Raw genomic sequence first — 17,495 nt, 5'->3', positions numbered from 1 at the left:
GTCCATGGCAAGCCATCTGCCAAGGCTAAATACCTGCCCATTGCTGTGACAATTGGGCTGACAGGGACCTGGCACAGAGCTGTGAGGAAGGAATGGTTCGGGCACGCAGAGCGACACCAATCCTGTAGGAGCACTCAGTGATGTACACTGGGGTCACAGTCTCTGTGGTGTTGAGATAACCTCCATGCCCCAACAGGGGGGCTGGAATGATGACAATATGCCAGTGAGCTGAGGAATCACAAAGAGAGAAACATTAAGAAATCGGGAATTCTGTATCTGCCCCCCCAGGTGATTAGAGCTCAAGCTGTAGGTGGCCTTGAGGACACCTCTCAACACAGTGTGAGTTCTTAACCTTCCTTGGTGGAACCCTGATCGGCCTTCATGACTGAATGGAAAAACAGCTGGGCAATGACAGTCAAAACACATCTTTTTTAAAGCTCCCGAGCCAGGTTTCCCTCTTTGCGGCAAAACTAATTCCAAGGTCCGCAGGGCCCGAGCTGCAGTGAGGCCTCGGCTGCTGCCTGGCTGTACAAGAGGATGATGACAACCATTCTTAATAGTATACAGGGACTATCTGAAAGAATCACCCCAGTCCATCCAGGGACCAAGTGGCCATCACCGAAGGATCCAATGCTAGGAATCCCTGACACCCAGTGGAGGTATGAGTGTTAATTATCACTTTTAGACATCCCATACTTCCCATGAAGTGTGTCAGCACGCAAATCGTGGAATCATGAATCCGCATAAAACTTTTGTTGTCTGATTGCATAAGCAATACCTCTTGTGGTTGGAACAACATCTCAAGAGGGAAAATAATGACGACGTGACGATCTATGTAAATCAAGAACTGTGTGTGGGTTTATTTTACATTTGAGAAAACAGTGGATTTAATTGTGTGAACCAAAATGTACTGTACAATATTAATGACGGGACATCAAAATGTATAATTAATAGTGCATTGCTTGCTCTGTTTTTATTTATTTATTTTTGTCTGATAGTTCCTCTGAGAAGATGCAGGTGCCGGTAAAATTTCTCTATTTAAATCAAGCTGCAGGAACTAGATTTTATCCAAAAAATTGTGGTTTTACATTATATACACAGAAATTTAATATAAAATGACAATATAAAAAGTTAAAAGAGAAAGCATACAGCCAGAAGGTACAAAGAAAGTTGAATAGATTAAAATGATATGATATGTAACATACAGGCGTGTGTAAGCTGACGCTGGCAATTTACAAGGATCCAACATTTGCCCCTTTTTTTTTGTTTGTTTTTTTTTCTGTGTTTTTTTTTATTTTTCATTTACCAATGCATCACGCTATAGAAAGGTCAGCTGATACCAAAGCTTACATTTGTAAATAACTATAAACTGCAGTATTTTACAGGAAAAAAAAAAAGAAGAAATAGCATTTTTTACACATTTTTTTAAATAATAAGCTTGCATACTTTTTTTTTTTTTTTTTTTTTTTTTTTGCCAAAAGTGGCATTTTTTCAGCATCCAGAGGGTTTGGGCATAGTGGCAACTGGGGTATACGTTGTTTCTGTTTTGAACACATAAAGTTGTGGCTTCCTAACCCCGTGAGTCCTAGACAGCTCTGTCTCCACGGACTGCATGCATATCTCTTCACAAACCAGTCCTGCATATAAAAGCTCATTTTTTAATTATTAAATATGTTTTGTGTCTGACACAGCTTTTGATCTGAACGAGATGCCTTTAAGCGCCTCCCCCTTTTCTCTACCTTTTCTTAATTTTATTTATTTATTTAATTTTTTTTTTTTTTATTTTTGAGTGAAAGGCACAGAGATACGAGTCCTTAAAGGGTTAAACTTGACACTACCAGGTCCTGTGACCTTTATTGTCATGGCAACTTTGTAATTTTTAGGGTGTTTCTTTATCATGCTGCTGTTCCCATCTTCCCTTACCGCTAAACAATGTCTCCAAGCGTGCCCCACTATTTCCTACAAAAGATAGCTTAACATCAAGAACGGATGCTGACTGAAAATAAAGGTCAGACTCTGACTCACGGAAGGAAAGAAGAAGAAGAAAAAAAAATAACATGCACAGGTCAGACAAAGCGCATATAAATATAACTACAAAATATGTGTAAGAAAAACCAAGTCCAGATAACGCAGTTCAGCAACAAAGGAGAGACTGGCTTCAGCGGCTCAGGCCAGGCCTAGCGCAGCACGGTGAGGGTGGCGGTGAGTGTTCCACAGTCACCTGGGCATTCACTATTGCTTCTCCAGCTCGGTCACATAGATCAGATGGTCCTCCGGCGACTTGCCGTGTGTCTTGCTAAGGTGCAGTTTTACTGCATGCTTGCTCGCAAAAGTTCGGTTGCAGAGCTTGCATTGGAATGTGGAGCAGCCCAGGTCTTCCTCAGCTGACCCCAGCGGGCCCAGAGCCTTGCTGGCCAGCACTTTGGAGACGGCCTGCTGCTCTTGGATCTGACTGAGTGGCAGCTTGGAGAGGTCCTTCAAGCTGAAGCCCAGGTGTGTCTCCAGGTGGCTGATGTACGTGGAGGCAGTTCTGAACTGAGAGGCACAATCGCTACAAAAGAAAACAGGATGCCCTGTGTCAAGGTTCTTAAGGAACTTTGTTCCCCCTGTCCTCCGCAGCTGGTACTTGACATTGGCCAGCCAGTGACTGATGGTGGTCATCGAGAGGCCCGTGAACTTGGAGATATGCACCCGCTCCTGAGGACCCAGGTCCGACATGATGTATTTGCCTTCGGCAGTCTCTCGAAGGCTGGAGGCAAACTGGGCCTGGAGGATGAGCAGGTGCTGAGGGTTCCAGTTGGACTGGCGCCCCTTTCTCTTGTGGACCGGTGACAGCTCGTCCAGGGCCTCCTCGAAGCTGCTGCCGTCTGCATCCGACTTCTCCGACACCGTGGAGGGCGTGGAGGACTTGGGAGTCAGCCGGCCTGTGAGGTTCTTCACCATGTCTGAGATGTCCATGAGGGCGCTCTCCCGCAGAGGCGAGGACACAGCGTCTGCCACACCTGAGACCAGGTGGGGCTTGTTCTTGGACTTGGTCAGGTCAATGGGCTGGTCGCTGTTCTCATAGTAGTAGCGGTCAATGGCATCGGCCTGCTTGGCAGGGGTGGCGGGGTAGACGGGCTTGTCCAACATGCTGTTGCTGATCTTGTAGAGCATCGCCAGGGGGTCCAGAGAGGGGCTCACCGGCTTGGACACCTTCCCTAGATGTGTGTTCATGATGGACTGCAGAGCGCTTAGGGGGTTGATGAAGGAAGGCTCCGGCGAGTGGTCTGTGATGATACCCAGGTTGCTGCAGCCATTGGTGACCTTCGCTTTAAGGGGCTCTGTGCCATTTGGGGTGTGAGCATCCAGTGGCCCCTCCTTTTTGGCCTTCCCAGTTTCCACATCTGAGCCCTTCTTCTGTGGCTTGCTCCCAGTCTCCTCTGACTTGGGAAGATCTTTATTCTCCTTCGCAACGGGAGAGGTGGCCTTGACAGGAGAGGCCTTCTCCTTCTCTGTGGGTCTCTCCTCCTTCTTCACACTGACCTTGCCTGTGACCTTCTCCACTAACTCCTCCATGGCAGACACGTTGCTCTTATGGGGCGGGGGCGTGAGGCTCCCTGGGGAGTGCAGGAGGGCATTGTGCTCTGTGGAGGACAGTGACTTCACACTGCTGGCATAGGATGGCTGTATTTGGACGCTCTGCACAGCCGACTGCAGCGGCTTCACTGTGCCCGGCAGCTGGTAGGCTGCGTGGATGCTGGGGTACCCACCCCATGAGGGCGCACCGTTCTGGGCTTTGCTGATGGCCGTGGACACGGTGTTCTCAAGTGACTTTAGGATATCTACACCCCCCTTGGGGCTATCATCCAGGTCTTCTTCCCGCAGGTACTGATAGAGGGTGGTGGGCTCAAACTTCTCGGCGGCATCTTCGGTCTCCTCCTTGATTTTTCTCTCTGCATCCCCAGCTGCGGGAGGAGCTTTCTCCTTCTCCTTCTCTGTCTCTTTCTTTTCCTCCGAGGCCACAGAGCCTGCAGGGGAGTCCGGTTGTTTCTTGATGCTAGAGGCAGGCAGCCGGGTGTGCGTGGTCGGGGGTAGCGGTATTGACTGGATCTTCTCTTCCACTACGGGGTCCAGCACCAGCTGTTTCCCTTTCTTGGAGGCAGAGGTTGTCACCTTTAAGAAGTGACCGGTGACCATCATGTGGGCCGTGAGCTGCTGCAAGGTATCGTGGGAGCTGCCACACTCCATGCATTTGAGAATCTGGGCTTTGCGGGCCTCAAATTGCCACGTGTAGCTAGCACCGTTCTGGTAGCCGTAACGGTTATTGGGCGTGACGTACGGGTTGGCCGTTTTCTGGTCCTTGGACGACTCACTCAGTGCAACCTCGGCGGCCATGCCTGTGGGCTCCGGGGAGCAAGGGGACGCCAGGTCCTGGAGCGCTCGCTTCTTGGTGGACGGGACCAGTTTGGTGATGGCCGGCACGGGCTCTTTCAGAGGCACTTTCTGGTAATGCTTTGTTTTGATCATGTGGACACTGAGGTCTTGCAAGGACTCGAAGGAGTGGCCGCAGTACATGCACTTGAGCACCTTCTGCGCATCCTCCTTCCCCTCCATCTCCATCAGCGAGCGCTTCCTCGGCTTGGACCACCGCTTGGTCTTCTCGGAGTCCTTGTCCCTGTTGTCATCTCGGTAGTGGCCTGTCTCGTTCATGTGCACCGTCAGCTCCACCAGCGTGTCGTAGGCCGCGCTGCAGTCTTTGCACCTGAACTTGCTGGCCCCGGTGAACACGGAGCCGTAGAGCTTGTTATTCTGCCGGTAGAGCTGCACAGTGCTAAACAGGCTGGGCTCAGGCAGCAGCCCATAGGACGAGGTCTGCTGCAACGTCTTGGCCAGGGCGGCCTGGTGCCAGTCATACCCGGAGCTGCTGTTGTTACTACTGGTGGTGCTATTGTGGCTGGTGCTGGTGCTGCAGCTGGTGATGGCCGTGGTGGCTGTGGTACAGGCGGTGCTGGCAGTACTGGTCGGGGGTGTGGGGGTAGGGGTGGAAGTCTCCTTCTGGGTGGCATCATTGTTGCTGGTGGTCGAACCGGACTTCTTTAAATCCAGAGCTAGGCTAGACCAGCAGGACTCTGAGAATAAGTTTGCATACACGGCTTTGATTTGTGCCAAGCTGTCCTGGGGGTAGGAGACGCTCTCTGGACACTGTGGCTCCTCCTTCTCTTCTCTGGAGGAGGAGCTTTTGAAATGGGCCAGCTGGTCACTGCTCTCGCTGAAGGGCGAGCCGTAGCCAGCATCGTGATTGGTGGCAGTGCTGACTGGGGAATTCTGATAGCTCTGGGGCTCCTTGATCTCTGTCTCTTCGCTGCACGTGAATTCGCTCTCCTGAATGTCCAGAGGCAGCCCCCCATCCTCCACAGGCTCCCCATCTATTTCGGCTGCCTTCAGCTCTTCCTCGGGAACATAAGCTGGGAGAGAAAAATGAAGCCCAGTTAGAGGGAGTAAATCATCTTCAAGGACGCAGCCTCCCCAGCAGTTAGGTGATCTTTAAAAAGATGTTTTTCAGCCAGGCTCCCAGACTACAAGGCCACCTCAACGTCAACTCCATGTGGCCTGCCCACTGGACCACAGCAGGCCAGGAGTGAGGCTGCACTGAGACCCAACCCCCCACAAACACTAAACCACCACACTGCTCTCGCTAACTTCCTCCCCTCTCCCTCCCTCCCTCCCCTCTTCCCCTTCCCCCTCCCTCTGTCCCTCTCTCCCCCTCTCCCTCCCTCCCCCTCCACCCCCCACTCCCTCCCTCCCTCCCCCTCCACCCCTCACTCCCTCCCTCCCCTCTTCCCCTTCCCCCTCCCTCTGTCCCTCTCCCCCACTCCCTCCCTCCCTCCCCCTCCACCCCCCACTCCCTCCCTCCCTCCCCCTCCACCCCCCACTCCCTCCCTCCCTCCCCCTCCACCCCCCCACTCCCTCCCTCCCTCCCCCTCCACCCCCCACTCCCTCCCTCCCTCCCCCTCCACCCCCCACTCCCTCCCTCCCCTCTTCCCCCTCCCCCTCCCTCTCTCCCCCTCCCCTCCCTCCCCCTCCACCCCCCACTCCCTCCCTCCCCTCTTCCCCCTCCCCCTCCCTCTGTCCCTCTCTCCCCCTCCCCTCCCTCCCCCTCCACCCCCCACTCCCTCCCTCCCTCCCCCCTCCACCCCTCACTCCCTCCCTCCCCTCTTCCCCCCTCCCCCCTCCCTCTGTCCCTCCCTCCCCCTCCCTCCCCCCTCCCATCTTCCCCTCCCCCTCCCTCTGTCCCTCACTCCCTCCCCCCTCCCTCCCCCCTCCCTCCCCCTCCCTCCCCCTCCCTCCGTCCCTCCCACAGCCCAGGCTGACTTTGAACTCATTTTCTTGCTTCCACTCCCAGATGCTAGCATTACAGGCATGCACCCCTTCCTTAAAGACAGTTCCCACCGACGCCCCGGGGACCCCTCCTGCATGCTGACCTCATTTGACTTGCAAGCCCCCTGTGATTTCTAATCGGAAAATTTGTTGAAATCAGGAGGGGCCCAGCTCTCTTTTCATAACGACATTATTTCCCAGACAATATTCTACGGTTTCCACAAACAAAAGTACTCCTTCCTGGCAAGCAGTGAAAATAATACAGCTTTTCACTAAAAACAAATGCGTGTCACATCATGAGTCTGCTGCTAAGACTAAACATGGTGCCACCTATGAAAAACTGCCAGAGGGTGACGAAGGCCGCTGCCACACGCCAACACCCAAAGCATCACACACACACACACACACACACACACACACACACACACACAGAGCTAAAGGAAGAAATAAGGCAAGCATCCATCATGTGGACAGATGTGGTCATCCACACCAGAGAGCGTCATCTAGTCCTAGAAAGGCGAACACTGACCCCTGACCCTGCCACGGCATGGGTGAGCCTCCAGGGCATCACGTGAAGGGAAACTGGCGGCCCACAAAGGACAAAGGCCGTCTTGTGCCCTCAGGCAAGGCCTGTGCAACAGTCGGGTTCATAGACACAGAAAGACAGTGGTGGGTGGCAGGCCAGAGCTGGGCTGAGGTCAGTGGGGAAATGATGGATCCTGGCTACAGTTTCCGCCTTACAAAGCAGAAAGGGTCTAGTTGGGAGATGGGGGTTGCAGCCCAGCAGCAAGAATGTTCTGGATTCTACCGAACTTGAAAAATGGTTACAATGGTCACTTTCAAGACATGAATACTTTATCTTAGTAATTCTTAATTATGGAGGGCAGCAATATAGGCCCCAATGGCTGCCAGGAGCCTACAGCTGCCTACAGGACTTCAGGCTCAAGGACACATAAGGAACCTTGATTCTTAAGATCATTTTAAAAGCTTTGACGTGTGACATACCTTGCTACTGACATTTTTACCACCTTTTAAACAACTTTAAAAATCTCTCTCTCTCTCTCTCTCTCTCTCTCTCTCTCTCTCTCTCTCTCTCTCTCTCTCTCTCTCTCCCTCCTCTGACAGAAAAACTAGGTGACCTAGTGTTTCATGAATAAGTAGGAGATCTGAGGTTGAGGTATTCTCCAGCAAGCTCCTATTAAAATTCACTGACGTGACCTGCGAGGGGTGTCTTATTAAACGTGATCATTCATTATCACATTATCAGAGCCGGATCCTAAGGGGCCGTGGCAAAGGGCACAAGCATTTTCAGAGAGGAGTGACCGTAGGGACAAAGACTGTCTCTGTGCCCCTAGGGAGGATGCCAGGGGTGGGCAAACCGCTGGAACCTTCTACACCTGCAAATGGAAGGCTCCAGGCTCCAGGGGAGTAGGCACTCACAGTACATGAATGACTGGCTCTATGTACATAAACACACATGACAGAGCATGCACAATCACATAGTACATGTGAGCTTATTTGTGACAGCACATGTACTTTACATGTATATATATATGTACATATACATACATATATAATGCATATGACAATACATACATAGTCACTCCATCTATATGAACACATGCATTATAAATACATGCATGGTCATCCTATGCATGCAACCACACACAAGTACAGTCATCCATATGTGCAAGAATAAATGCAATAGAACAACACTATCATCCCTGTACATACCAGAACACATGGCAGCACATGCATGATCACACCTGCAATACTTGACAGCATATTCACAGCCACCTATGTTTACAAGCACACACATGATAGCACACACATTATACCATACATGTGATCCCATGTGTGACCACTCCACATGTATGAACATGCATACAGAAGTCATGCATGTGTGAGCACATGTGGCAGCACATGCATGATCACCCCATACATAGAAGCACACACATATGCACACACAGTGGGAGACCACTGAATCTGCTACAGGGAGACACTGGGGCCCTACAGACCACCCGTGCTCAGTACGTCTCCACACCCAACCTCAGCCCAGCTCTGTGGAAAAGTCCCAGAGCAGTCAGAACATACATGTCCTGGTCCCTTCTCAGCAGGGTGGAGTAGCAGTCCACTAATGAACCAGGGGTTACCGTTCTGCTAATGCTGCACCAGTAGTATGAGAAAGGATGGACCATGTGAGGCCTCGGGCTTTGTCTGCTGCCATCAACTGCTGGGTAGTTTTATAGCCCTGCTAGAAAACGGAAGGTTTGCAACATCCTGAGACAACTTCCAGACCCACGCACGTTTCCGTTTTGCTGGCAAGAGCTCAATGTTTACGATATCCAGTTCTGGGGTACCATGTAGTCACCCACTGATAAGGCATCTGGAATTGGTAGCCACCTTCCACGCCATCCTACACATTTGCTTTTCCCTTGTCCCAGCAGAAGAGTAGTCACAGAGACCATACCTTTTTCTACCCTTCTTCGTCTGCATGCTGAGGCTCCTAGACTGAGCTGACATGTAAATCATGAACAATCCCACAATGCCAACACAACAGACAGTGGCCTGGGGACATGGGGCGGACCCACAAAGAGCAGAGCTCCCCACCCCACCACTCCTCCACGCGACACCACCACTCCTCCACGCGACACCCATCGCCACTGCCCTTCTCTGGAAGATGGGTGTAGAAGTGCCACACCTGATCCTCAGAGCTTACATCTCAGGGAAAATGAAGGAGGGGGATGGGAGATGTCATTCTGTAAATAGGCTTCTCTTATTGGTTAATGAATAAAGCACTGTTGGCCAATAGGAAAGCCAGATAGGCGGGACTAAGAGGCTAGGAGGAAAGAGGAAGTAGTTGGGAGGAGTCAAGATGGAAGATGGAGAGAGCAGAACGCCAACCCCTCTCTCCGGTAAGATGAGACCACGTGGAAGTAGTTAGAATAATAGAAATGGGTTAATAATTAAGACAGACCTGGCCGATAAGAAACAAGTAACTGGCCAACAGCATTTATATCTAATACAGCGACTCTGTGTGTTATTTGGGGCTGGCATGGTGGTGGGACAAGACCGGCAGGAAAAACCTTACTCGTAACAGCAGGGTAAGTGTGCCAGGGTGAGGGGAGGAACAGGACCACCATGAAAGCTGGCCGGGTTTCTCCCTGTCCCACTTAGCTCGTCTACCTTGCAGACACACCTGTCTGGAAGGGTCTCCTGGGAGTGGCAAAGATCCACAGACCTCAGTGCTGGCATCCTTGTGTGCCTTGTGTGCACATATATGTAAACGGCACATTGTAATCCAGCACTGGGAAGGAGGATGGAAGATGCCCGTGGATCCCCGGGGGCTCGACTGTCAGACCGCGTCACCTAATGAGCCTAATCAGGTCCTGAGGAACATACACCTACACATGCACACATGTGTTCACACACGCGCACACACACACATGCACATATATAGACACACACGTGCGTGCGCACACACACCACACACACACACATACACACGTGCACACACACACACACACACACACACACACACACGCCATGATCTAATGACATGGAGAAAGTCAAAGACGACGAAGGCAGAATAAAGTTGTGTGGCCAGAATGATGGGAAACCCTTTTCAGAGTGCGTTAATGGTGGTTTCTTGACGCTAATGGGTGCATGTGTTATTTTTTTAATGTTGACTGAAGCGCCTCCTGGTAAATACCGATATTTTCAAACTCTTCTCCAAAGTTTTCCATTCAATTCACACTAGCTACCGCATGCCACTTCTGAAATCCGCTAGCTGTATGTAGCATTCCCTGAGCAAACACTGGGTATAGCCACCAACAGGTGCATGGAGCACACAGAATAACTTGTCCCTACTGGGCAGGGACATCAGACAGCTGTGTCCACCACTACTCTTCAGTGTTGACCATCCGATCGGGGCTGCAGAGGGTCAGAACCAAGCGTCCCTGGACCCTCCCTGTGTTGCCCTCAACCCCCTCCTGGGGCTGTCCATCTCATCCACCTCCCCTGTGCTCTCCAATGCATGCCCGCACCAAGTGGCCACTCAGAAGACAGCTGCAGAGGCTCCCAGACAGGCACACCGGTATCCTGGTTTTTGCTGGATCACCCCGGCCTCCATCTCTAAGTTCATGTCTACCCTTGTATTATTGCATGCTCTTCTGCTTCTCAGCTACCCCGCTTTGGTCCATTTGTCCATGTTCCTCAGTGTAACGTGCCTATTTTTAACTAATTACTTTTTCACTATGACCCATGAGGAAACACACTGAGTGACAGCTGGGGACAGGCATACCTTTAGTGGTTTGAGGCTGCCCTTCAGACCTTTCTACCTTCCGGAGCAGCAGCTGAGCAGCCAGCCAGCTCCAATCTCTACCTACCTGTGACAACCTCCACTTCCAAATGCCAGAGACAGACAGAGTTGTGGCATCCCCAGACAGAACCCTAAAAATCCAAACCCTGCATATAGAGAAGAGGGTGGCCGATGTTGCGGGATAAAGGCCATGAAGGCTTCCCCAGCCTGGATTCTTCAGGCTGAGCGTAAGAAGGGTTTCCCATACCCTGACCTTAGTACAAAGAAAAGCAGGCCTGCCCCAGTCAGGGAAGGGTGCACCAAAGGGCCCAAACTGCAATCCCTGTCATGCAAAAGCAGGTCAACCCAGTGGCCCCAGGATTTGGGGGCGATCCAAAGAAAAGGGCGCCCCCAGGATAGCTGGATACGGAGAAACAGGGGTGCACTATTGACTGCACTTGGATCAGCTGGGTCTATTGCTGCTGTGGTTCCCTCCTAAGAGGCCGTTACCTTTCCTCCCTTTAACACAGCCTGCACAAAGAGAGGAAGACAGAATATTCCCGAGGCCCTGCTGCTCTTAGTACACAGGGTAAGCCCAACACACAAACTCACTCGTTGGAGTTTTGATTCCTCCCAAAATGCAGCCACAGCAACGGAGTAGCTTTTAAGGTTACGAGAATCATTGTGCTCATTACGCCCAGCTGTTTATCTGTTGCTAAGGTCTGGATGTTTGCCCCTCCCAGAATTCACCCATGGAATCTAGTCATCAGTGTAAGGGGGATTAGGAGGGACTCTGGCCGGTGATCAGGTCACAAGGGTGGGTCAGGGTCCTCATAAAGAAAGGCCTAGAATGCTGTCTTGCCCCTACCTCCACACGGGGACACGGTGAGGCGCTAAGTAAGATCCACTGGTGCCTTAACCCGTGTTTCTGGCTTCTGCATAGGAGGGAACTCACTCTTCATTGTTTCTGTCTCACCCAGTCTGTGATACTGCTACAGTGTTCGGAAGGCGGCAAGACTTGCACCCGGAAGAGGTACACACAGAAAGAACAAAAACACATAGCTACGTTCCTGTACTGCTGTGGAAAAGGCACCCCAGCTCAGCCATTTGTCACTCTCGACCTACCCCAGGGAGAACAGGAACAAAATGACAACCAGCCTGTCCCCTCGGGAGCTGACCCAGTGGAGACCGTGTCCTACTGCCAGGTGTGACGCGTAGCACAGAGGCTATCTGGGGTCCTCTTTCCATGTGCCAAGCTTTTATCGGCTTCTCGGACATTAAGAATGTTCTATGGCACCTAGGAAGAAAGGCAGGAAGCCCAACACAGGTACTAAAGCCACTCCCAGGGACCCCCCCCCCAGGGCAGGGGCAAACCCACAGGGCTGAGAGCCTGGGGATTCCTTCTACCCTTGCTATTTCCCTCATTAGCCCATGTCATGAGACCAGCTGTGAGAGGAAAGTGGACGTTTAAAGGTATCAAATAAAAACCCCACGTCATTAGTGGCTGCTTGGAGACCGTCTCACGGTGAACACCATCTCTGCTATAGTATTGCCACCTGGTGAAACTATAATCAGACCAAATCGCATGTTTATCTACACCAAACTTTTTTTTTTTTTAAACTGGCAAATGTGATACCCATGAACAGATGGCCATTAGTTACATCAGTTGTATCAGAATACATTTACTCCAAGGGATCAACTCTAAAGGATGGATGCGTAGCTTGACTTCATCACAGAGTCTTGCAAAACGCAACTTCTTCCAATTTTATAACTGATCACTTGTAAAGTAACTTCACCTTTGCCATGGAGAGAGCAGGTGGTGTTGATGAGAGTCTGAATCTATTGGGGGGTGGGGGAGATGCAGAGAAAGCAGATACAGGCAAAACACATCCCTTCCAAGACTGGAAAGAACACAAAAATGCAAGCAAGATATGCATTAATTGGCTAGCATGGTTCTGATTTCTTGCAGGAAAGCTGACACCCTGCCAAGCAAGGCTGAAAGGCCACTTCTGCCTCTGATGTGATAGGGACAAAAATGTTTCTATCACTTTCGCAAATTTTAGTTGCTGGTAGAGACTGTTAGCACACCGTTTTGCTGATGCGTTTGACTTAAAAAAATAAAAAATGAAATAAAGGAACCCAAAGGGTCGGTAAATAAAAGTGACCTCCCCTCGATTCCAGTTTTAATTAGGAATCCATAGGTAACTGCCCTAAAGTAAATACAATTTCTCCTTTCTCTCGATGACCCAGAATTCAATTCAAAATTAGCTTAGAAACAAGGAAGCAAGTTCTAAGACCCTTCCCAGTCTGCTCATAAGCAAATCAGTGCTACTCTTTTGCTGCAGTTACAACACAACATTACAAGGTCAGTGGAGATAAAAACGAAGAAAAGCTTCCCAAGATGCCTTGTGGCGTCAGGAAGAGAAAGAAGAGGGATAGTTGGGGAGAAACTTGGAAAGGCCAGAGGGCCGTGAGAGCGGGCTGAGAAGGAAGATGCCCAGCTCTCCTAGGCACCTAGGCAAAAGCTACATGCACGCAAGAATACAACGGAACATTTTCTGGTTCTACAAGGTCAAGTCTCACTCAAGATGTGCGAACCCAAAGCCAAGCACCACAGAAGGATGCATTCTGAGTCGAAACCTCAAATCAGAAAGGACAGGACCTTCTCTCCCAGGCCCTATCCTAAGGCAGAGGAAGATGCTAGGTCTATTCACCCAGTTTTAGCAAATCACCCCCAGGGCCTGGGGCCCCAGCCTGGTAGTGTCTGGCACCCTGGAAACTGACTTTAATCGACAGGTAGGACTCTGGGGTAGAAGACAGAAGAAACATGATTCCAGACCAGGACCTGTAGCCTGACTTACACCTCAACCAATGTGAAAAAAACGGTGAGAAACACCACCGGGCTACAATCACGCTTGGTCCCTGCCACGCTGATTATGTCGTGTGTAAAATTCCTTCTGCTGGCCTCGGCTGGGGGTCTTGAGACTTTGGAATGGGAGGGAAAGAAGCAGGGATTTGAAGCCCCAGAAACCGCAGCACACTTCTAAGAATGGCATCCCCATCATGAAGACAGGCGTCTTATGTTCTAAGACACACGGGTTAGAGCATGTCGCTTGCGCTGATGCCAGCTGGTAACGGGACAGGGTGAGGGCTGCTGAGGAGTCATGGTGGGCACCATGTTAGGGTAAGCTTTTCATCTTTAAGTATGTCCCAGGCAGATATGGGTTTCCTATGAACATGACGAACCATGAGCCAACAGAGCCCACAACTGTTCCTATACCTGGTCAGAAACTATGTACAAAGTCCCACAGCATTGGACTTGTGGTGTCTGAACTGGATTTTATCTGCCCTAGCACGACAGATGATGTAATTTTTATCAGAATAATTAGGCTTATTTTTGCTATTATCAGTTAATTCTCAGAATTGCTTTCAAAGATGCTTTCTTAAAAGATTTAAAGGGAAAAAAAAGGGAGGAGGAGACAACTTTCTGATTCAGCTAACAGGATTATTTATCACCGTCCTTTGTTTTCGCTGCATGTGACACATTTCTAAAAATCTTTTGTTTTATATAGGCTACAATTTTCCAAAAATCTTTCATTCTCATGTGTGCAAACACACTGGAGTACAGTATGATCATTTGTAGAGACTGCCATTTCTACAGATGCAATTGTGAGAACAAAACACTTCACACGGTGGATGGATATCATTTTTGGCCTAACAGGTTTTTTAAGGAAAGAGTCTGGTGAACCCCAGGAAACTCATATCCCACATTGCATCTTCTCCAGGAACCCTCTGCCCCAGCACCATCCACACACCCCTGCCCCTCCCCACCCCCAACATGGAAATCTGATGAATGAGCAGCCAGGAATTGGTAACTGCAGTATAAAATTCTCCCTTCACAATTACTTACAGAAATAAATGACATTTTCCCCATCAACTAAAACAAAGACTCCGAATCATCATTTCTGGTATTTCTTTCTGTGTCAAAACAGCTTTGCTAGCACTTCACTTCCCAGCCCTTCCTGAGCATGCACAGCACGCGGTGCCAATCGCGACAGTGTGAACACAGACATATTTCCTGCTGTGGGGACAGTGGCACAGGCCGCTGTCTCAATACAGACCAGCAGCACAAAAGAGGCTGTAGGCACGCGAATACAGGTGAGTGCTCATGTGTGCGAACCTGGACAACTTCTCATCCTCACTGTGCCCAAGACAGGAATGGAAGAGAGGAATCTGACAATCTGACTCCATCATTTTTAAAAGCTTCAGCCTTGTTAATATTTTTCTTTTCTTGTAAAATGTGCCTTCTGGATGCCAATGTGTCCCTAAAGGTGACGCCCTGAGCCACATCAGATTCTGTGTGTTCTAATGCGAGTGGACAGAAGGCAATGTATAGGGCCCTGTTACGGCTTAATGTGACGCCAACCATGTGTGCCCTGATGGCTTACAACGTAAATACACACATACTGTCTGTAGAAAAAAAAAATATTTTCATCTCAAACCTAACTATATAATGAGGTGCAAACATCTTATCTTTGGCAAATTAGATGAAAACTATGTTTCTCTATTCACAGCCCAACATTGTTTAAAACATCTTTCTTTAGAGAAAACACAGCTCGCTGTTGTCAACAGTCACTGTAAGATAGCGAGAAGTGACAGCTGTATTTGTTTTATTTTGTTTTTGTTTTTAATGGCTGGATGTAGTAAAGTTCTGAACTCCCTTGGGCCTTAATAACACTGGCTCTGAGCAATTAGGTTTGTACCCCCTCCAACCTGCATCTTACTCTGCACCCCAATGGATGCGCGGAGTAAGGGTGCGTTCCTGAGCCACCCTGTTTTGAACTCCATCAGAGGCAAATGCTCCCAGAACTCTGTCTTGCCATCAGCATTGTTCCTCAGATGGAGGCAGGAATGTGTGCCTGCTCGGCTCAGCACACGAAAGTGTGCCTGCTCGGCTCAGCACACGATAGTGTGCCTGCTCGGCTCAGCACACGAAAGTGTGCCTGCTCGGCTCAGCACATGAAAGTGTGCATGCTCGGCTCAGCAAGCCAAGGCAACACTAGAAAAGAGGGTCCCCAGAATGAACACGCTCTGCTCCCTAGGAGCCAATGTGGAATCCGCTCTGGAAAATGAGGCAGTTCCAAGCGCACTGCCCCCCAATAGCTTGCAACAGGACAGAGTAGCATACACCTGTGGCTATGCTCTCTGACGGGGAGCATTTGGTGAATAGTAGAAGGAAGGTGTTCTCAAGGAAGGAATACTCTGCTCCAAATGTAGGTGGCTGGAATCTTTCTCTTCCCGGTCTTCAGTAAGGTACAACGGCATGGCCGACCAGATGTTTCCGTGTGTGTGTGTGTGTGTGTGTGTGTGTGTGTGTGTGTGTTGTACTTGTATGTAAAGTGTACACATGTGTTCACGTGCTCATGTGTACAGGCACACATATAACACATACACACTTTTGTGAAAGCCAAAAGTGTCTTTCTTGTTTGCTCTTCATTGAATTTATTGAAACAGATTCTCCTGGTGAATCCAGAGCTCGCTGATTTTGCTAGTCTAGTTAGCCAGTTTGCCCCAAGGATCCCCTGTCTCTGCTTGTGGAGTTCGCTGGAATTACATGTGCACCTGACCAGTGAGTCGGGTGCTTTATCCACTAAGCCATTTTCCCATTCCTGAGGGTTTTCTCTTTCCAAGCAATACTATACTGTCTGGGTAGGAAGCAGAGTGATTCTGGACACAGACTCCACATTCATGTGCTAAGTTTCCCCAGCCACGGGCTCCTGGGCACACCTGAACATCCCTTGCAAGCAGCCAGCAACCCGTTGCTGCTCTAGAGGTGTGTGTGTGTGGGGGGGGGGGGTTTATAGAGTATGTGGCTGGAGAGAGCTAAGTTCCACTTCAGAAATATTTCCAAATAGCATCAGCAATCCACATAAAATGGCTCTTCGCAGAGGCAACTTCCGGAAACAGTGTTGATTCTACCGGCAAAGAAATAGCCACTGGGAAAGCGGATTATTTATCATTAAGAAGGAAATGAGGAGGCCGGAAGCAGTAAGATTCCTCCCTTACCATCTCAGACAGGATCCTCCGCCACCAAGGAAGCTCACCCTGGTGGCTTCTTCTGCATCTGGAGATGACCCTCGCCATACCCCATTAGAGGAACACACAGATGCAGAGCCCCCCCCACCTTCTCCCTCCCGGGGCTCCCTCAGTGAAGAGAGTACATTATTAGCAAAGGTCTGCCAGAGAGACTGAGGTGCCGTGCAGTTCTACGGCGATGCTATCTGGGAGGCTCACTGGCTCTTCCCGTTCCATCTGATAAGCTATCCATCTCAGCTTTCTCATTAGGCTCCCATCAGCAAAGGGAGTGGAGATGGATCCGTCTGGACCCCTCCCCTTTCCTCTCTGTCGACTGATTTCATTGAAATGTTCATTTTCATCCCTGCCGGCAACATTAGAATGGAAGTATTTAACCTGTTTCCATTACTTATACAAATTGCCATTATGGGGCAGGACAGATGTTAGAATCACGCCACATAACTAACTTCCGTGCATCCTTTACAGGAGTGTGAGAAGCAGGAAGGCGGCTGGATCACATTATCTGACTCCATCATGTGCGCTCCGCTACCAGAGTCATTAACTTTGTGCATCAGCTTTTGCACTTTCTGTGTGAAAATTCCCAGGCTGTTTGGACTCGTTTAATTTGGAGAGAGAAACCTTTGTCGCGGGTAATGTTTTGATCATGTGTGTTGGGAGAGTGGGGAGAGGGATGAGGGCAAGGGGAGGAGGGAGGAACAGGAAGAAAGAACTTGGAAGGGGAAACACCTTGTCGAAATGT

The 17,495-nt window shown here is 50.0% G+C and overlaps 1 protein-coding gene across 1 annotated transcript in view; it reads right to left on the bottom strand.

The window, feature by feature from the left end:
• Nucleotides 1-834: 834 nt before the first annotated feature.
• The window catches only part of Tshz1 (teashirt zinc finger homeobox 1), a 70,250-nt gene continuing 53,589 nt past the window's right edge, over nt 835-17,495 (bottom strand). The window contains exon 2 of the mRNA XM_051202254.1: nt 835-5,447. Within this exon, the coding sequence (XP_051058211.1) occupies nt 2,233-5,447 (3,215 nt within the window). The 3' untranslated portion in view covers nt 835-2,232. The remainder of the gene's footprint in view (nt 5,448-17,495) is intronic.

The sequence above is a fragment of the Phodopus roborovskii genome, unplaced genomic scaffold (genome assembly GCF_943737965.1).
Source record: "Phodopus roborovskii unplaced genomic scaffold, PHOROB, whole genome shotgun sequence".
Taxonomy (NCBI): domain Eukaryota; kingdom Metazoa; phylum Chordata; class Mammalia; order Rodentia; family Cricetidae; genus Phodopus; species Phodopus roborovskii.
Note: the sequence above shows the minus strand (reverse complement) of the source record. Positions and strands in the feature narration are given on the sequence as shown.